General features: G+C 46.5%; 1 protein-coding gene across 1 annotated transcript; it reads right to left on the bottom strand.

The window, feature by feature from the left end:
* Positions 1-106: 106 nt before the first annotated feature.
* On the bottom strand, positions 107-19,799 carry LOC134043769 (ankyrin repeat domain-containing protein 26-like). Its single transcript, XM_062492501.1, has 21 exons — positions 19,552-19,799; positions 19,273-19,387; positions 18,847-19,020; positions 18,652-18,758; positions 17,760-17,937; positions 16,676-16,851; positions 16,395-16,488; positions 15,820-15,960; positions 14,800-14,975; positions 14,519-14,612; positions 13,944-14,084; positions 12,933-13,099; positions 12,633-12,726; positions 12,058-12,198; positions 11,046-11,212; positions 10,746-10,839; positions 10,063-10,295; positions 9,086-9,332; positions 7,261-7,362; positions 6,253-6,298; positions 107-324 (listed from the first exon to the last, which is right to left on the bottom strand). The coding sequence occupies exons 1-21, from the start codon at positions 19,797-19,799 to the stop codon at positions 107-109; spliced, it is 3,153 nt and encodes a 1,050-aa protein (XP_062348485.1).
* Positions 19,800-21,312: the final 1,513 nt, after the last annotated feature.

Raw genomic sequence — 21,312 nt, 5'->3', positions numbered from 1 at the left:
ATTTAGTGCTGCGTGCGTGGTGTTGTCAGGCTAGGGCGAATGGGTGACAAGAACAGACAGCAAGGATTAATACAGGAGTAAAGGGGATGGAGCGGAGCTTCAGCTATCACCCGGTTAGGTGCTTGACCAGATGCTGAGGAATACGTCTGGTCCGGGTAGCTGGGCTCGCAAGCTGCCGACTGAGATCTAGGTTAAGCTTTGGGCGGGAGCCCGAGACGAGATGCCGTGAACTGCCAACCTTCGGGATATCCAAGGACGTGAAGATGAGTGACGCCAGTCTGGTGAACAGACTGAGAGACACAGCGAGAGCCCGGAACTGCCGACCTTTTGGGTAACAAAGGAGGAAAAGACCGGTGATACCGGCGAAGTTGTTGGACATGGAGAGGGGGCGGAAGAGTAAGACTGGCTCAGCGGGCGACTGGGAGGCCAGAGGTTCTTTATGTAGGTGCTCTCCTCAGAGGCACCAGCTCGAGCTGTTTCTGGGTTACTGCACAGGAATTACGGAACGCGATCTCTCAGACTGTGCTGTGGGAAAGGCGGGGTCGGAGCGGCAGGGAGGCCTGGTCAGAGTGCGTGTGTGAGAGTAGGGGGTGTGGGGAGCTGTGCCAAGCCAGCCGCCCCTCCCCTCACTGGAGCCGCCCGCCGTGCGAGGGCTGCGCTTCCAGCAGGGAAAGCCTTTGGCCCTGAGTGTGTGACTGTCAGTTTTGTGAATGGTCAGCCTGGGAAGTTTCTGTAACACCCATGACAGATTCAGAAAGTTACTTTCTGGTAGATGGGGCTAAGTTGGCACCGATGCAGAGGAATACAAACATGCATGCGGACGGCCTGTATGAAAACGTAGTATAGAAAGCAAAACATTTGGTAAGTTTGGAATAATTCTCAATGTTGTGCTGCTACAGTGATGCCGCTGGGTAGTTCAGATACCATGTAATTTGGGAGTGATGCCATGGTACAGTATACCCTAAGGTATTAGGCTAATGGAACACCCTGCCAGAACACTTCTTCCTATTTTTAGAAACTACTTGTTGCATATGAATTTCTGAAAAACAGGCAGCAAACAACACCTAATTCAAACAGAGGAATGCATTTCACTATGACTAGCAGTAAAAACATTTATTGCAATGGGACAGGAATATAGTACCACCATTCAGGGAGGTGATTCAGCCCTTTGAAATATTTTCTTTTCCTTCATCACTAAGAATGGTACATGTAATAAAGTCTTTATTTTCCTTTCCAGAATACATCTTCACAGCTTTAGCAAATGTTTGCTTCTGGCAGTACTCTCTTGTACTGACGCGACTGATGTACAGTCACTTTCATTAGGTGATTCTCAGTGTATTAGCAGTATTCTGTTTTTTTGATCTCTAGAAAGAAGAGCCAAAATAATAATAATTTTGAAAGATGGAAAAATACTCTTGCTGAAACCACAGCTAAGTAGGTGCAGGTTGCAAAACCTAAATTTCTGTGAGTATTAGGAAATTACTATTAGTAACCATTTTGAGAGTGTCTCTGTAGTCTGTCTGACCATTTAATGGAAAAATTGAGAGTAAAATGCATTTTTAACTGGATATATTTGTTTTTTTGCAGCCATCTTAGAGGAAAGGCAAGCTTTTATTTACAATGTGGCAACATTGGGTAAATATCAGTCATTTCTATGCTCTTCAGGAGGAACTATTTAATCTCAACTTTTCAAGTGAACACATGCTCAGCCACAAATAGTTTTGTTTTTACAGATCACTCCCTAGCTAAGACCATGAGACCCTAATTCCATGTCAAATGTTTTAGAATGGTACTAATAAAAACCTCTGTGATTACAGTGTCAGCTTTAGTTAGTGACTTTGATAGCTGAATGGGCTAAAATTCACCTTCATGCTTTTAAAGGTAAGGGGATGCTGATGGGGTCATAGAATCATAGGGGTACAACAGGAGCTGTTGATTCCTTACCAGTCAAAAAAGATGCAAAAGAAACAGCTGTCACTAAAGCAACTGTCAGCTGTTTGTATCAGTCTTTGTTCCTACTATTTCTTTAATTGTGTTGGCTCAGGGTGCTGTTGAAGACATCAAAGTGTTTGGTTTTAGTTTTGATCCATTTCTATTTTAAATTTAATTTTTATAGTTCCTTTTTGGATTTAGGCTTGTTTTTTGGTTTTTTTTTTATAATTTTGGTATTTGCTATTCTGTTGCTTTTTCTGTTCAGTGCTCCCTGTGCTTATCTGTAGTTTTCTCAGTATCATCTAATAGCAGCTGTTTTTTTTCCTGTCTGCATGAAATGTTTCATTGCTGTTCCTGAATACTTGTTTCATTACAAGACTTGTGTACCACAGGAAGATTTCCAAACAGGGCTTAAGTGTGACTTAAGTGTTGCATAAGCACTGGTATTTGGATTAGTCTGCTATAGGTATACCTTTCCTTCAACGATTCACTGTAGCTGGATAATTTAGCTCACAGTCTTTGTACAGGTGAGGTATAAAATGGGAGTCTGAAATTCCCCTTTGTCAATATGGCTAATTCCCCTATTAGACCACCTGGTGTATTTTGTCTACCAGGAAGAAGTGCCAGTAAAGACTCAGACTGATAACAAGATGCTGCTAAGTATCTGGTTTGGTACACCTGCTTTGCAACTGCTGTATTTATAGGAGTGGTACAACTTAGAAAAGCTGCCTGGGAGGATCACATGTCTCAATAGTGCTGACTGTGAGGCTTTGAAGGGGACAGGGTAGTTAGCACACATCCTGCAGACAGTGACTTCAGCAGCTTTTGCTGTAAGTGGAGTGCTGCAACTGTGGGGGTGCTTAAGTGCGCTGCCTCTGGAGCCTTGGGTAGTTGCTGAGTCAAGTGAGGGCAGTTTTACTTGCTCCAGTCCAGCCTGACACACCATATCCCATGCATACAGTAGGATTAACAGCTAGTTTTCCATTCAGAACGTACAAGGGATTTCTTTTGGCTTCCTCTAAGTGATGAACGAGAAATGTTATTTTCTTTTCAATACAGTGAAAGATTTACTTCATGAGATTGGTGCTAACACCACCAAGATTATGGGTTCAGTCCCTTAATGGACCATTTCCTTAGGAGTTGGACTTGGATGATCCATCCTTGTGTGTCCCTTCCAACTCAGAATCTTTTGTGATACTGTGATTCAGAAGAGGCTTACTTGGCATATTCAGAACCACACAAATTCACTGGCTCACACTTTCTGGGCTACCAATGTACAGTTGCCATGGAAATAAACTGTTGTTATGGGGTGAGGTAGGTTGCAATTGGATTTGTTAGGTTTGGTTCATTTGAGTTCAGAAAAATGCAAAATAAGACCTTTGTCTTCCTTCTTTTTTTTTTTTAAACTACTTGGAAATTTATACCATAAGGAAGGGAGAAATGTCTGCTGATAGTAGGACTGCAATTGCAGTGCATTGAGAAATTATTTAAATTCCCAGATGCTGTGGTTCAACCCCAGACAGAAACTGAGGTACTGCGCAGCTGTGTGATCACTATCTCCTTACTCACCAGCATCCCCCCACCCCAGTGGGATGGGAAAGGGAATTAAGACAATAGTAACAAAAAACCCCGACTTGTGCATTCAGATAAGTTTCATAACTGATGTGAACAAAAAGGTAAGAATTTTAATTTTTAAAAAAGAAAAAAATTAAACCCAGAAGAACCAAGTGTTCCACAGTACAATACAGTTCTCACCACCCACTGGTTGATGCCCACCCTGACTCACTAACTCAACCCAGTTTCTGTGGTGTGGAATACCCCTTTGGCCAGTTGGGTAAGCTGTCCCAACTATGCCTCCTCCCAGTTTTTTTGTGCCTCTTTCCCACTAGCTGAGACATGACACACGGAGAGCTCCATGACTTCTGATAAGCACTGCTCAGCAACAGCCAAAGTGTGTTATTGTGCTGGTTTGGGCTGTAGTAATTTTCTTCATAGTGACTCGTATGGGGCTGGTTTTTATTTGTTCTGGACACAGTGATGATAATACAGAAGTGTTTTTGCTATTGTTAAACAGTGCTGTTGGGTCTCAAGAGTGCAGTCCTGGGCCACCTGCTCTGGGATAGCCACAAAATGTCAGGTCCCAAGAGCACAGTCCTGGACTGCCTACTCAGCTGATATTTGGGACACCTCTGGGCTAAATTAGGCAGAACAATCACAAACAAGGAAGTAGAAACTTTTATTTATGGCAGCAGTGAGGGCAAGACCTGGGAATGTTTCCTGTCTACTTTGAGGTCTCAAACATCTCGAAGCATGAAAATAGGAATGGAAACATTCCAAACATATTAAGTGAAAGGATGAGAAAAAATAAAGAGAACACTTCTGTAAAAACACAGAACATGAGTGACACAAGGTAATGAAGATATTGTAATAGGAAACATTTCTGATGGTTGTATCAAGCTCAAGAATACAGATCAGTCAATCTGATGATCAAAAAAAATGTATGTGGCTCTTAATGTGAGTGCAAAAGAAGCTATGTGTGCAGAAAAAACGCAACAGATGAGTGCACTGTGTTGGAAAACAAATGGAAGATGAAACAGAGCACAGCAGAACAAGATATAAGGCCTGGAACAGGAACTGTTAGATATGAAAAGACCAGCTAGAGCGGTCTTTGAAACTGTGGTTTTGTAAGGCTACCCAGTAATGCAGTCAAGAGGCTGATGCTGTACTAGTGGGAAAAATGCTGCTTAGAGATGTAACTGCTTACAGCTGTAACTGCTTGGAACTCTCACAGTATATAAGGTTGAACTGTGAGGACTGCAATAATTTCAGTAAACTACTTCTGCTCTGACTGTGGACTTCAAGCTGCTTTAACTTCAATAAAACTTCAAGTTGGACTCCTTTTGCTCAGGCTTTGTTTTTTTGCTTGGATTAATTTTGCACCCCTTTCCAATATTGAAGTCCCATCTCTGAATCCTGGCAACACTCTGCGTGACATCCATTTAATAGACTTAGAGTTTATAAACAAGTTTTCACATCTGAAGTGGGGAGAAGGGAAACCATAGATGCTGTATTAAAGCAAAAAAATGTCCAGAGCCTTTCCACAGCATTTCATTCAAAATATATAATTTTTGGTTAAAACATCATGGTTAAAAAAAAAACTCCTCTATTGCTCTACAAAGGGGATCCTGGTCCACATGAAGGTTTTTTGAAGATCCAGCACATCCAGTTTCAAGTTCAGCAGTGGCTGTGGGGAAAAGTGGCAAGATTCTTATGTTACTTTTACAGCATGCAGGAAGAAATAAAGCACTGTAAGAAGATCGTACATAACTTGAGATATGTACGAGACTTTAAAATTTCCAAGGACACCTAACAAGGGAGGAGCTGGGCAAAAAGGAAGAAACACATTTTGTGCACATTTGCTTATCAGTCAACATCGTTTGTAAAGCTAGTGGCAGACATTCTGGAGGCTAGACACTGAACATCTCCCAGAACTCGACACAACTCCAGTGGCCCTTAACAGTGCTTCTTAACATAGCCCCTGCAGAGCTCTTCAGCCTGAAGTCTTTGCTTTCCTTAAATGCTCAAAGCTGTGCTTTATTGGAGCACTACAACTACATACCTGCAGTCCCTGCAAAGCAGTGACTCTGGAGGACCAGCTATCATGAAGCAGGTGGGTTTCCTCTTTGGATGCCAGGCCTCAAATTGTAGAGCGTGTTTTATATTCCATGTTGCAAGCACTGAACTCATGTTTGCCTAAACACTAGTGTACAATCTCTTCCTGAAGAAATGTTTTCTTTTGTCCCTGATCATGTGCTTCTTACTTATTCAAAACAAGACTGCCAACACCTAGGCTACAAAGACAAGCCATGAATCACAGCAAGAAAAATCAAGATCTAACAGCAGAGAACATGTATGGTATGGTTTAGTACTGAATGCAATCCATGTTCAGGGAAGGAAGGGATGGCTGAAGTCTATAAAGATCTATAAAAATCAATACAACTCTGGGGGTTTCTTTGATGTTTTTGCTGGAAATTAACCCTAGTGAAGGGCAACTTCATCTGAAACCAAGTGTTTCTATGTGAGCCAGTGGATGCATTTTCTTTTTATTTTCTTTTTTTTTTTCCTAGCAAGTGCATAACATTCTATGCAGTATTTTGGGAAGCAGGATTTTTTCACATTGAAGTCTAAAATAGAGAGCTAGCAGAAAAAAAAAAATCTATGCTTAGCAGAGGGAGTTGAAAATAATGGCTTGAAAGCTGTCAAGACATAGAAACAGTCACCTTTTTTCTTAAAAACACTCCTAATGTAATGGCACATTACCTTCTTTTAGTTCCTTAGTGATTTTTTCATCCAGTTCCTGACGTACCTAGAATTATACATAAAATACACAGTTAAGATATAAAATGACACAACTATAACTACTAAACCTCCTAAAACATTCCTACAGCTCACAGACAATGTGATAAAACCTAAAAATATCATGGCAAATGGAGATGATGGTCAGTGATGGCCAAGAAGATGCTCAAGGCCTTGGACCACATGAGCTATGTGGAAAGGCTGAGAGAGCTGTGGCTGTTTCTTTCCTGGAGTAGACAAAGCTCAGGCGACCTTGTCTATGTGTATTAACTACCAGGAGGGTGGAGTAGAAGAGATGGAGCCAAACTCTTCTCAGTGGTGCCAAAAGAACAACTCTCCCCAAGCATCAAGTTCTTTTCAAGTGTGGACAAGCAGCAGTAAAATCCTGGGGAAAAGGGACCCCCCTAGAACACAAAATGAGACATGGGTAGTGGAAGAAAGCAGGACATCTAAAGCTGAGACCAAAAGATGACCTAAAGCAGCACTAATCCTAAGCAAAGTTGCAGTAGTTGAGCTGTTGGAAGAAAGTACTTTCCCCAGTTTATGAAGCTTTCACAACAAGCAGAAGGTCCACAGGACCCTCTGCAACATGTGCAGATGAATCAAGAGAAGAAAAAGGTCTTGTTTGCCTCTTATTTATCCCAGTAACCTTTTTGTGACTCTCACCCCCTTCCGAGGAAAGAGAAATAGGTGGAAAAAAAGCCAACACATGGACTTCTCTGAAAAGGAATGAAAAGGCCTTTGGATGAAAGGCTTTGAGGACTCTGACAGAGTCTCCATTGTCCTCCTGCCCCTCTGGAGAAGGCATGAAGTACCAAGGCCTGAACAACAGCCCCTGCCTGAGGCCTGAACAAGAGGCCCAGAGCCAAAGCTGACCTATAGTTGAACCTTCCAACCTATGTTATATGTTATCTACATGTATTTGCTCATGAACAAAGCATGTGTGCATTTATTGGTGGAACATGTATTTACCTTTCCACATCTAGAAACTGGATGAGGCCACATGTGGCCTAACCAGGGTGGTATAGGATCAAAGATAAGTCCCTTGGTTCCTCCTTGAGCCCTGGCCAGGCTCTGGGAAAAAGCCAACAGGAGGATGAAATTATTACACATTATGTCAGCTTGTTTGTTTAACAGTATAAAAGCTGGGCTACTGTCACAGCAAAGCTGGGAGAGCCTGGTGGCCTCAAGGTGGACACAGCACAGGAGTTCCCAGTTACCTTGGTTCTCCAGTCCTTCACTGTGACACCTTCCCCCACAGCTGAGGTGTCTCAGGCTTGGATGATGGCAAAGTATTGGAATAACTGGTGATGTATCTTTCGTTATCACTATAGGCATTCTTTTGTAGCAATCATTAGGTGCATTGCTTAGTTTGTCCTTTATAATTCTTTGCTAATGATTATATGCTTTGCTTAGCTTAGCATATCCTTCCAGAATTCCCTGTAGTAAATTCCAGTATTCCTCAAGTTGGTGGCTGTGTCCTGAGCAGGTACCTCTCACTGCTCAGCTCTTCAGGCACTAACACACTGGGTCACTTGCAGCAGACACCATCTCAGTAATTCTGTTTCAGGAAGTGATGTTGACTTTAACTACTTACCCACAGAGCTTCTTGTGCACAGAGTAAGCAGGATCCTCTAAGACTCCATGAGATGATACTCACGGTCTGGGAACTCAACTTCAGAGCAGTAGTGCTACTGTACACACAACCACTGTTGCAACCCAGAACTTTCTGACTGCCAGAACAGGCAAGGGCAGTAAAGAGCCTTCTACTCTAGTTCAAACAAGCTCCATGAGAAGAGATGAAATCCATACATACGGTACCATCTTACAGAAGCGGAACTACCACAGAAGCCATAACTTCACAAATACAGAAAGCACAGAACTACTCAGCAGCAAGTCGCTCTTTCACTCAGAGAAACCAGCAACTTCAAAGCACTTCCAGCTTTAGTCCCATATGAATGCATCAGTAAGTTTGAATCAAATCCTAGCAGCATAAAAACCAAAACATTTCCAGTAGCACTCAAGGTTAAACACTACAGGCTACAAACCTTGTCACATATCTGGCTGCAGAGAAGAGAGAGAAGAATTTTGATTAAGGAGCTGAAGAAGAAAGAAAAAGGGCCTGAAGTTCAAAGATCTTCACTGAGACACAAGAACATGGCCTGCCTGTACATGAGGCAAGGAAAAAAGCTCACACTAGAAAGACCACTAAAATACAAGAGGGCAGATGGAAAGTGAAACCAGGAAAGGAACAGAAGTTGAGAGAGAGTGTAGGGAGCCGACATTCCCTTTCTCACATTCTGTAGGGAAACTGGTTTCATAAATCCACCAATTCACACTGGTTGCAGCTAGCAGAGTTCACGTTATTTTCCATGTCAAGACGCCCACATTCATTTGCACAAGCCTGTGGCACAGTTGTTAGGATTGCAGCTTGACAGTTTGCAAATAAAAGAAGCTGCCTTGAGTCCCAAAATCTTCTGGCAATGCATGCAGCAGTCAGACATCCCCTGCCTTGGGCTATGCATTAAAGACCCATCTTTCAAATTCTGGTACACAGACCACTAACAGTTATTCCTGTGTATGACTCGGACCTGAAAATTTTAACAACTCTGATGACCAAATGTCTTCAGCCTTACAAAGTACAGCTGTGCACTGTTCTGAGGATTAACAGTTGCTTTGGCCTATTAGACAATATTGCATTCAACAATAAATGGATTTTAACTTCAGGCTAAGAGGGAGAACCTTGCATACAGCCACTCTTCAGTAGCAGTTGAGAATGGTATTTCCAAATGCTTACCTTGACTACAGAGGTTACAAGCCTCTTTCTCGATGATAAGACGTTCTCACATTGTCTGAGGAAGCCCTCACCTAGACTGAGACTTCTGTTCAGTCCCAAATGGTTGCCAGAATGTCCCAGTGCAGTTGAATACAGAACTGGAGTTGCAGCCAGACCTCCACTGACAATGCTGCTTGTGATTAACGATTTGCTTTTGTGGCGCTCCCGGAGGAGCTTAGTGTTGGCTTCTTCAAGTCTCTCGTTAGCTCTGAAACATTCCAAAGCACACAAACAGTTACCTTTGGTAGTAACACTTTCTCAAAGTTACTCCCCAGGTGGTTGACTATTATTTTGACTTCTGAGGTGAAGAGCCTTGAAAAATAGAACATCACTTGATTTGAGCTTTTGTGGAGGGCCTGTTTCTAAGATGTCTCACCAGATGCAAGGAGCAGCAAGTGTCAGCAACGCTTAGGACTGCTCAGCATGAGGGCTTCAAAGCCTTCTGTGAAAGCCATGTGTTTACATAGCTTTTTCTGGAAGGCAAGTCACCTCTGTAACAACTCTGGGCTGGCCCCCCTTCCCAAGGGAAGCTCAAAGCTCAGAGCCACTGCTTAAGCAGAAGCCAAAAAAGATGATTTCTATTTTTCCTTCACAGAACAGAAACCTGTTCTCTGAGAGGTCTACCCTTATTCAACAATAAAGGACATGAAATTAATTTTTTCTGTTGCACAGAGGATGATATTATAGAGACTGGCAAATAAAGCTGCCAGTTAAACCAACATCAACTTGAAAAGTATCCTGTTAATGCCATTATCAGTTGTGTTTCTGCTGAAACACTAAAGAGAAATGAAGGCCTGCTGAACAGGAAGGATCTTTTCCCACAAACATGCCAACATAGGCTTTCAAATGCTGGCTAGGTGCAGAACAGGAATTAACAAGAAATATGCATGAGGAAAAAGGAGTTTCTTATTACTAGTTCAAACAAAGCAGAGACTTACCTTTCCAGTTTCTTTGCTAGACATCTTCTAGTTTTCACTTCCTCCAGATACAGCTCCTTGTACTTTTCCATTTCTGCCTGTGTACATTCTTTTGGAAAAGTACTGTCTTGAGTATTTTTTATCTTGTCCAACTCACATTCAAGTTCTCTAATTCTGTCTTTTAGCTGGTTTCTCAGAGAAGCATGATGACTTGCTCTGATGTGTTCTAGTCTGTCCTGGGAGGCTGCCTGTGCCTGAGAGAGACAGTGCACCTTCAACCACCACAAAGAAAAAGAGAACTCTCTCCACCTGTCAATTCCATGTACCCAAGTTCAAGGGCCAAGCTTGGCTCAGAGAGGCAGCTGTGCCTCCTCACTACCATCAGCAATCAAGGCAGAACCCTGGAGCTACTACTGTAAGTAATTCTTTTGACTCAGGACAAAGCCCAAATCAGTACTGCAATTCAAAGCTACTAATGAAAGGGCACTATCTCTGTAGGACAGGGCATGGAGAAAACTCTAAGACCACTTGCTGTGAAAGCCAGGTAGGTCCTTAGTTGCTTTCTGAGCAGCATCAATTCAGCAGAATAGAGCAGGAACTGATCTTCCCTCGGCTCTCTGGGAAAACCATACCATAACATTTCCCTATAGAAATAGGTAACTAGGCTCAGGAGTCATGAAAAGTGAAATTTATGAGCATCTTACTGAGGCAGAGGCTTGCAGGTCTCTCTGCAGGGTTTCAATCCTGTTGCTTTGTTGCTGGACAGTTGCCTCCAAACAGGTCTTTTCAAATCCAAGGCTTAAGAAAAAATACAGGTTTTATTACAAAAATCTGCTAGAGCACCATTTCCAAAAGAACAGTGCAAAACATTCAAAACCAAAAGCATCATTAGAAACCATAAAGATTTGATGTGATACAACAAGGCTATCTACCGATCAGTGGTGTGCCTTCCAACCAGCCTTGGCAAGCAACAGACGGTTGGTCCCACTGTGTTGTTCTCTTACCGTTGAACGTGTTCTTCCAATTGTTTCACAGTCTCCAAATATTCCGACACCTGGTCCTGCAGTTTCAGAGCAAGAGCTGTTGTTTCTCTTTCCTTCTCATCCAAGGCAGCAATTAAGTTCTGAACACAACGCTCAGAATTTAGGTATTTTTCTTCCACCTCCTGCAACTGAAAAGTCACAGAAAGAATTCAGTTGTCAGGTGAGCTTTAATACAGAGTCATCTTACTGCCAAAGGATTCAGAAGCTACAGATATCTGCCCATACGCTCTGCCCAAAGAACTGGAATCGTCTCAAGTACCTTCAAAGGTTTGCTTCTACGAGCAAATGAACACAGGCTGTGTTACTTGCTATTGTTCTACAGCAGCCTCTCCCATCCCTCCACAGATTTCCTAGAGCACAGTTCTAAGCACTGACACTGCTGCTCCAAGCCTTTTGGGGACCTGTGATGATGGTCTTCGTATTCACTTTATTTGCTACTGCATGAAAGCATGAACGGACATGCTTTTATTCCTAACGAAGGAAGGAGTCTTGGAAGTGTCAGAGGGAAACTGCTCCAGTGGACCTGCTCTGGCGCATAGCATGGTGCCAGGGGAGCATGGGGAGTTTTCTCAAGTGGCAGAGACATCAAATGCAGCGCTGAGAGGTGCCCAGCTCCCCACTGAGTGGGAAGCGGTGGATCCCTGGGGAATGGCAGCTTTGCCTCAGCGTAGTGGGGCCAGAAGGGACAGCAGCAGTTGTATCCCAGTGAGCACCATTTCAACAAAGTCTCCCAGGTGAACTGTGCTGTCAGACCTACTCTGGAGTTGGGAATCACACTGGGCTGCCTGGGGAGTGTTCTTAAACTAGAAAGACCTCGAATGTAGAGTAGAGAGAGGAATCCCACCGTGAAGTGGGGAACCCCTGAGGCAGCTCTGCCTCAGCATGGTGGGGTAGGCAGAGGCAGAAGGGACAGAGGCAGATCAAAGCCAGATATAACCACCACTTCCTTAGGTCCCTCTCCTTCTGCTCAAACCCTAGCTAACTCCTTATGGAAGTACAGGTTGACTTTCTCAAGGTCAGCCTTGTGGCTCGTAGTAACTGCCAGTGAAGCTTTGGATGTGGATTGCTCTACAATGGCATTGGCAACCTTCTGCTGCAGCTGTGGCACTGAGTGCTAGGGAAACGGTGTTCCACAGGCATGAAGTTTTTGCTGAGCATACTATGGGTGCTTTTACTTCTTCAGTTGCAGAATGATGCCTGTCTTGAGAGTGAATTCAAACTAAGAAATGCTGCTGGCTACCAACAGGTAGCCAAAAACCCAATGAACTCCCTCTCCTCGTTTTCCAGCTAAGCAGCCCCATGCTGCCGGGGGAAGCAGGGAAACCTTCACTTCACTGCTTATATTGAAGACTAGAAATGCCACTCAAAGGCCATTTGCTATGAAAGCCAGGCAAGTCCTCAGCTAATTTCTGAGAAGCCTGTATTCAGGAGAATGCAGGATCCAAGTTCCCCTTGGCTTTCCTGGAAAAACCTCATCATAAAATGTGCCCACAGAAACTCATAACTAGGCTCAGGAGTCATGAAAAGTGAAATTTATGAGCATCTTACTGAGGCAGAGGCTTGCAGGTCTCTCTGCAGGGTTTCAATCCTGTTGCTTTGTTGCTGGACAGTTGCCTCCAAACAGGTCTTTTCAAATCCAAGGCTTAAGAAAAAATACAGGTTTTATTACAAAAATCTGCTAGAGCACCATTTCCAAAAGAACAGTGCAAAACATTCAAAACCAAAAGCATCATTAGAAACCATAAAGATTTGATGTGATACAACAAGGCTATCTACCGATCAGTGGTGTGCCTTCCAACCAGCCTTGGCAAGCAACAGACGGTTGGTCCCACTGTGTTGTTCTCTTACCGTTGAACGTGTTCTTCCAATTGTTTCACAGTCTCCAAATATTCCGACACCTGGTCCTGCAGTTTCAGAGCAAGAGCTGTTGTTTCTCTTTCCTTCTCATCCAAGGCAGCAATTAAGTTCTGAACACAACGCTCAGAATTTAGGTATTTTTTTTCCACCTCCTGGAACTGAAAAGTCACAGAAAGAATTCAGTTGTCAGGTGAGCTTTAATACAGAGTCATCTACTGCCCAAGGATTCAGAAGCTACAGATATCTGCCCATACGCTCTGCCCAAAGAACTGGAATCGTCTCAAGTACCTTCAAAGGTTTGCTTCTACGAGCAAATGAACACAGGCTGTGTTACTTGCTATTGATCTACAGCAGCCTCTCCCATCCCTCCACAGATTTCCTAGAGCACGGTTCTAAGCACTGACACTGCTGCTCCAAGCCTTTTGGGGACCTGTGATGATGGTCTTCGTATTCACTTTATTTGCTACTGCATGAAAGCATGAACGGACATGCTTTTATTCCTAACGAAGGAAGGAGTCTTGGAAGTGTCAGAGGGAAACTGCTCCAGTGGACCTGCTCGGGTGCATAGCATGGTGCCAGGGGAGCATGGGGAGTTTTCTCAAGTGGCAGAGACATCAAATGCAGCGCTGAGAGGTGCCCAGCTCCCCACTGAGTGGGAAGCGGTGGATCCCTGGGGAATGGCAGCTTTGCCTCAGCGTAGTGGGGCCAGAAGGGACAGCAGCAGTTGTATCCCAGTGAGCACCATTTCAACAAAGTCTCCCAGGTGAACTGTGCTGTCAGACCTACTCTGGAGTTGGGAATCACACTGGGCTGCCTGGGGAGTGTTCTTAAACTAGAAAGACCTCGAATGTAGAGTAGAGAGAGGAATCCCACCGTGAAGTGGGGAACCCCTGAGGCAGCTCTGCCTCAGCATGGTGGGGTAGGCAGAGGCAGAAGGGACAGAGGCAGATCAAAGCCAGATATAACCACCACTTCCTTAGGTCCCTCTCCTTCTGCTCAAACCCTAGCTAACTCCTTATGGAAGTACAGGTTGACTTTCTCAAGGTCAGCCTTGTGGCTCGTAGTAACTGCCAGTGAAGCTTTGGATGTGGATTGCTCTACAATGGCATTGGCAACCTTCTGCTGCAGCTGTGGCACTGAGTGCTAGGGAAACGGTGTTCCACAGGCATGAAGTTTTTGCTGAGCATACTATGGGTGCTTTTACTTCTTCAGTTGCAGAATGATGCCTGTCTTGAGAGTGAATTCAAACTAAGAAAGGCTGCTGGCTACCAACAGGTAGCCAAAAACCCAATGAACTCCCTCTCCTCGTTTTCCAGCTAAGCAGCCCCATGCTGCCGGGGGAAGCAGGGAAACCTTCACTTCACTGCTTATATTGAAGACTAGAAATGCCACTCAAAGGCCATTTGCTATGAAAGCCAGGCAAGTCCTCAGCTAATTTCTGAGAAGCCTGTATTCAGGAGAATGCAGGATCCAAGTTCCCCTTGGCTTTCCTGGAAAAACCTCATCATAAAATGTGCCCACAGAAACTCATAACTAGGCTCAGGAGTCATGAAAAGTGAAATTTATGAGCATCTTACTGAGGCAGAGGCTTGCAGGTCTCTCAGCAGAGCTTCAATTCTGTCACTTTGTTGGTGGACAGTGGCTTCCAATTTGGTATTTTGAATTTCAAGCCTTAAAAAGAAATACAGGTCTTATTAAACAAAATTCTCCAGGGAGAGCACCAATTCCAGATTTCCAGTAGTGTGAACAAACAGAACCAAAAGCAAGAGTGTCACTCAAAATCAGACTATCTGTGCTGCCATTTCCACCCAATTCCTGAAAGCAAGAGACACCTCGTCTCACTGTGTTGTCCTCTCACCGTTGCACATGTTCTTCCAGTTGTTTCACAGTAGTGTGGTTCTTAAAATATGCCAACAGCTGGTCCTGCAGTTCCTCAGCAGCAGCTAGCTCTTCTCTGTCCTTCTCATCCATGGAAGCCATCAAGTTCTGAACGTACTTCTCAGCATTTAGGTATTTTTCTTCCACCTCCCGCAACTGTAAAGTCACAGAAAGAATTCAGTTGTCAGGTGAGCTTTAATACAGAGTCATCTACTGCCCAAGGATTCAGAAGCTACAGATATCTGCCCATACGCTCTGCCCAAAGAACTGGAATTGTCTCAAGTACCTTCAAAGGTTTGCTTCTACGAGCAAATGAACACAGGCTGTGTTACTTGCTATTGATCTACAGCAGCCTCTCCCATCCCTCCACAGATTTCCTAGAGCACGGTTCTAAGCACTGACACTGCTGCTCCAAGCCTTTTGGGGACCTGTGATGATGGTCTTCGTATTCACTTTATTTGCTACTGCATGAAAGCATGAACGGACATGCTTTTATTCCTAACGAAGGAAGGAGTCTTGGAAGTGTCAGAGGGAAACTGCTCCAGTGGACCTGCTCGGGTGCATAGCATGGTGCCAGGGGAGCATGGGGAGTTTTCTCAAGTGGCAGAGACATCAAATGCAGCACTGAGATGTGCCCAGCTCCCCACTGAGTGGGAAGCAGTGGATCCCTGGGGAATGGCAGCTTTGCCTCAGCGTAGTGGGGCCAGAAGGGACAGCAGCAGTTGTATCCCAGTGAGCACCATTTCAACAAAGTCTCCCAGGTGAACTGTGCTGTCAGACCTACTCTGGAGTTGGGAATCACACTGGGCTGCCTGGGGAGTGTTCTTAAACTAGAAAGACCTCGAATGTAGAGTAGAGAGAGGAATCCCACCGTGAAGTGGGGAACCCCTGAGGCAGCTCTGCCTCAGCATGGTGGGGTAGGCAGAGGCAGAAGGGACAGAGGCAGATCAAAGCCAGATATAACCACCACTTCCTTAGGTCCCTCTCCTTCTGCTCAAACCCTAGCTAACTCCTTATGGAAGTACAGGTTGACTTTCTCAAGGTCAGCCTTGTGGCTCGTAGTAACTGCCAGTGAAGCTTTGGATGTGGATTGCTCTACAATGGCATTGGCAACCTTCTGCTGCAGCTGTGGCACTGAGTGCTAGGGAAACGGTGTTCCACAGGCATGAAGTTTTTGCTGAGCATACTATGGGTGCTTTTACTTCTTCAGTTGCAGAATGATGCCTGTCTTGAGAGTGAATTCAAACTAAGAAATGCTGCTGGCTACCAACAGGTAGCCAAAAACCCAATGAACTCCCTCTCCTCGTTTTCCAGCTAAGCAGCCCCATGCTGCCGGGGGAAGCAGGGAAACCTTCACTTCACTGCTTATATTGAAGACTAGAAATGCCACTCAAAGGCCATTTGCTATGAAAGCCAGGCAAGTCCTCAGCTAATTTCTGAGAAGCCTGTATTCAGGAGAATGCAGGATCCAAGTTCCCCTTGGCTTTCCTGGAAAAACCTCATCATAAAATGTGCCCACAGAAACTCATAACTAGGCTCAGGAGTCATGAAAAGTGAAATTTATGAGCATCTTACTGAGGCAGAGGCTTGCAGGTCTCTCAGCAGAGCTTCAATTCTGTCACTTTGTTGGTGGACAGTGGCTTCCAATTTGGTATTTTGAATTTCAAGCCTTAAAAAGAAATACAGGTCTTATTAAACAAAATTCTCCAGGGAGAGCACCAATTCCAGATTTCCAGTAGTGTGAACAAACAGAACCAAAAGCAAGAGTGTCACTCAAAATCAGACTATCTGTGCTGCCATTTCCACCCAATTCCTGAAAGCAAGAGACACCTCGTCTCACTGTGTTGTCCTCTCACCGTTGCACATGTTCTTCCAGTTGTTTCACAGTAGTGTGGTTCTTAAAATATGCCAACAGCTGGTCCTGCAGTTCCTCAGCAGCAGCTAGCTCTTCTCTGTCCTTCTCATCCATGGAAGCCATCAAGTTCTGAACGTACTTCTCAGCATTTAGGTATTTTTCTTCCACCTCCCGCAACTGTAAAGTCACAGAAAGAATTCAGTTGTCAGGTGAGCTTTAATACAGAGTCATCTACTGCCCAAGGATTCAGAAGCTACAGATATCTGCCCATACGCTCTGCCCAAAGAACTGGAATTGTCTCAAGTACCTTCAAAGGTTTGCTTCTACGAGCAAATGAACACAGGCTGTGTTACTTGCTATTGTTCTACAGCAGCCTCTCCCATCCCTCCACAGATTTCCTAGAGCACGGTTCTAAGCACTGACACTGCTGCTCCAAGCCTTTTGGGGACCTGTGATGATGGTCTTTGTATTCACTTTATTTGCTACTGCATGAAAGCATGAACGGACATGCTTTTATTCCTAACGAAGGAAGGAGTCTTGGAAGTGTCAGAGGGAAACTGCTCCAGTGGACCTGCTCTGGCGCATAGCATGGTGCCAGGGGAGCATGGGGAGTTTTCTCAAGTGGCAGAGACATCAAATGCAGCGCTGAGAGGTGCCCAGCTCCCCACTGAGTGGGAAGTGGTGGATCCCTGGGGAATGGCAGCTTTGCCTCAGCGTAGTGGGGCCAGAAGGGACAGCAGCAGTTGTATCCCAGTGAGCACCATTTCAACAAAGTCTCCCAGGTGAACTGTGCTGTCAGACCTACTCTGGAGTTGGGAATCACACTGGGCTGCCTGGGGAGTGTTCTTAAACTAGAAAGACCTCGAATGTAGAGTAGAGAGAGGAATCCCACCGTGAAGTGGGGAACCTGACCATGAAGTGGGGAATCCCTGAGGAGAGGCTGCTCTACCTCAGCATGGGGGGGGGGGGGGGGGGGGGTGGAGGGGGGAGAAAGACAACCACAGAGGCAGAAGGGACAGAGGCAGATCAAAGCCAGATATAACCACCACTTCCTTAGGTCTCTCTCCTTCTGGCTCCGAGCATACTCTTTTGTCCATTTTCACGATGAACAGGGAAACAGCCCGCACCCCCGATTTACTTGTGTAGGGACAGGTTTTCCATACCTGCGCTTTAACCTTCTCCCACTCTTCCTTCAAGCACAGTTTGTCTTGCTCTACATCAGCCTCGTGGCTTGTAGTAACCGCAAGAGCAGTCCTAAAGCATCTAAAATTTGATAGGAAACATGTCCAGTTTGGCATAGTTTTTCCCTGCTTGCTCCAAAATCAACTCTTTCCTCCTTTCCTATAAGCACAGGGAAGGGATAGCCAACTACATGCAAGTTTGGAGAATTCATCTTAGAAGGGGCCTCAGGATGTCTCTGGTCCCACTGCCTTGGCAGTGCAGCCTTGACTATGATGTAAGGCCATGCTGTTTAGGGCTTCTTCTGCTGCTCTTCAAAATCCCCCCAATGCACCTGCACAAACTCCTGGGGCAAGCTGTTCAACTGCCTGACCATCTACACAGCAAGATGTTTTGTCTTTTTATGTGGCTGAAAGCCATCATTTCCCCTTGGGCAAGTTGCTTCTCTTTCTCCCAATACTCCCATTCATACCACTTAATGCACCAACTGTTCCTTTGCTTAAATCCCCCTCTCCTGCAGAGCAGCCTTGCTGCTGAGCTAATGGCAAGCTTCCCAGTGAGTTCTGGTTATCTGTGGGGAGAGCATACCACAGACATTTTCTGACAGTCTTCAGTGGACAAAGTACAAGAGTCCTGAAGGTTGGAGAGCAGCCAAGAGCAGACCTGCATACACCAGTCACACGGGTAACTCCTTCCATGTGGCTCTTCCTTCTTCTTCTAAGCTCATTCCCACACCTCTCCTCAGTCACACTTGCTGACAACTGAGGAGGCCTGTGTGCTGTTTAGACAGTCCCTCACCTTTCACACTGCTCTGCAGCATTCCCACCAGCTGCTTTTTTTAGGAGACACTCCAGCATCTCTTTGTGCTGTTTGGAGATTGCAAGATTTAAGGGGGTATATCCCCCCTGAAAGAAGAGAGAATCTCCATTAGAAAAACAGAGGCAAGCTCGGCACCTCTTCAAAAGAGAAGCTTTACCCACATGCTAAAGTTACCTGGTTCTGAGCATCAATACTGGCATTATGCTCAAGTAACAGCCCTGCTACAGTAGCATTACCAGACAGGACAGCCAGGTGAAGGGCAGTGTTGCCGTCAGCATCTGCCAGATTTGGGTCGGCACCATGTTCTAGCAGAATAGCCACACATTCTTCTTGCTGGCACTGTACTGCCTGGGAACAACACACAGAGAAGGGGGGAAGACTTTCAACATTTTTGTGTCACTCTTGTCACAACTCGCTCATCTCCTGAATGTTGGAATTGAGGGACATCTTCAAAGATTTAGCTAACAGAGGCCTAAGCCATGCTGGTAGCAACATGTATGCTTCTATGGTCCTTGTGTGTAAGGAATCATGCCAGACACCTCTCCTGTAATGCACTGTCAATAAGCTCCCCTTTCAAGATCAGAAAAGCAGTCTGCTCACCCTCATCAGTGGAGTTCTTTTTAAGTCATCAGCCAGATTCAGCTTGCAGTTCTTTCCTGCTAGATATCTAATGACATCTGCATGGCCATTTGCAGAAGCAAGATGCAGAGGCGTCCTAAACATGAAACAGATGGTCTCAATACAGAAAAAAAGATGATAAAATCTATGTCTTTACACAGCCTTGGGGACCCTGCCCGGCCTCTCTTTCTCCCACTTGCTGCTGCTGCTGCAATCCTGTGCTGATCAGCCACAGGGCAGAAGAGAATGGGTGAGGCATGCCTGAGCAGCTGTGAAACAGCGTTGCAGAGAGACCACGGCAAAGCGGCAGGCTGGAATGCTCGAGCCAACAGTGCTTGAGCCAACCAGGCAGCTCCAAAGCCGCGAAAAGCTCTGGAGTTCACTCCTGTCCAGCTGACAGGACAAATCTCGCTTTTCAAGCCATTAGCTTGAACGCGATCCCACACACGACCTGAAGAGCGGTGCTTCCACATGGCATCCAGAGCTGCCAGGGGGGTTGGTCGCACCATGCTTATGCTCTCGTTCCGCCTTTTCCTTGCGAGGAGCTGCCGAGGGCTAGTGGAGCTTGGCTCGGAAAATGCCGCGGCAGCGCCTGTCCAGAAGCAGCCACGGTGTCCCCTCAGTGGCCCATAGAACTGACCGCCTCTGCCGGTCTGGCAGGTCCATGCCGACTCTCTTGAAATACCAGCGCCACCGTCTCAGCCAGGCCAGGTCGCCGCGGGCAGCCGCTCGGTGCAACCTGTGCTGGACCTTCTCACTGAGCTCGGAGGCACCGGTGGCGGCGGCACGGGGCTGCCCAGACGGGCTACTAGACGGCGACGGCTGTCGCCTGCGGCTGAAGAGCCCCCTGACTCTCTTCTGCAGGGCGTGCCACGACATGGCCCTGCTGGGGGCGATCCAGAAGCAGGAAACACCCCGCGGGCTGCTTGGCTCCGGGTGTGGATGGGAATGAGGGACAGGGAAACAAAGAGGACGAGGACAGGCACTAGACACGAGGCAGACGAAGTCGCCCCGCGCAGCGGCTGCGGCCAGAAGCCTCCGAGACGGCGGCAGGGACGCGCAGTGCTCCCGGAACGGGCTGGGCAGCTCAGAGCTCCGGCTCCGGGCAACAACGGAACCGCGGCACCGCCCGCCTGCGGCGACACGATGGCCGGCGGCACGCGCGGGGACTGACCGGGGCCTAAACATACGGCACGGGCACGGGCGTGGATACTGACACACTTACGGCACGGGCACGGGCATGGATACTGACACACATACGGCACGGGCACGGGCGTGGATACTGACACACATACGGCACGGGCACGGGCATGGATACTGACACACATACGGGCACGGGCACGGGCATGGATACTGACACACATACGGGCACGGGCATGGATACTGACACACATACGGCACGGGCACGGGCGTGGATACTGACACACATACGGGCACGGGCACGGGCGTGGATACAGACACACATACGGGCACGGGCACGGGCATGGGCGTGGATACAGACACACATACGGGCAGGGGCATGGATACTGACACACATACGGGCAGGGACACGGGCACGGGCACGGATACAGACACACATGGGGCACGGACACGGGCACGGATACAGACACACATGGGGCACGGACACGGGCACGGATACAGACACACATGGGGCACGGACACGGGCATGGATACTGACACACATACGGCAGGGTCATTGATACAGACACACATACGGCATGGGCACGGGCGTGGATACTGACACACATACGGGCACGGGCACGGGCACGGGCACGGGCACGGGCATGGATACAGACACACATAGGGGCACGGATACAGACACACATAGGGGCACGGACACGGGCACGGATACAGACACACATACGGCACGGGCACGGCACAGACACCGTCCCCCAGAAGGACGCTGCCCGCGGCGCCGGGCTCTGCCTCACCTCGGGCTCACCCTGCGCACGGTCCGGGCTGCTCCGGCCGGGCCCGAGGCTGCGGCAGGCGCCCGAGCATCTCTCGCCTCACTCGCTCTGG

The sequence above is a fragment of the Cinclus cinclus genome, chromosome 4 (assembly GCF_963662255.1).
Source record: "Cinclus cinclus chromosome 4, bCinCin1.1, whole genome shotgun sequence".
Lineage (NCBI taxonomy): Eukaryota > Metazoa > Chordata > Aves > Passeriformes > Cinclidae > Cinclus > Cinclus cinclus.
This window is presented reverse-complemented; position numbering and strand designations above follow the sequence as displayed.

Bases quoted from the DNA above. Each gene is read 5' to 3' on its own strand.
- LOC134043769 (XM_062492501.1), bottom strand. From the start codon at position 19,799: ATGGTGCGACCAACCCCCCTGGCAGCTCTGGATGCCATGTGGAAGCAC. The intron at 13,100-13,943 runs GTTTGAGCAGAA...GTGACTTTTCAG, and splicing joins TCCATAAGGAGTTAGCTAGG to TTCCAGGAGGTGGAAAAAAA. The intron at 325-6,252 runs GTAATGTGCCAT...GTTACCCAAAAG, and splicing joins CACTAAGGAACTAAAAGAAG to GTCGGCAGTTCCGGGCTCTC.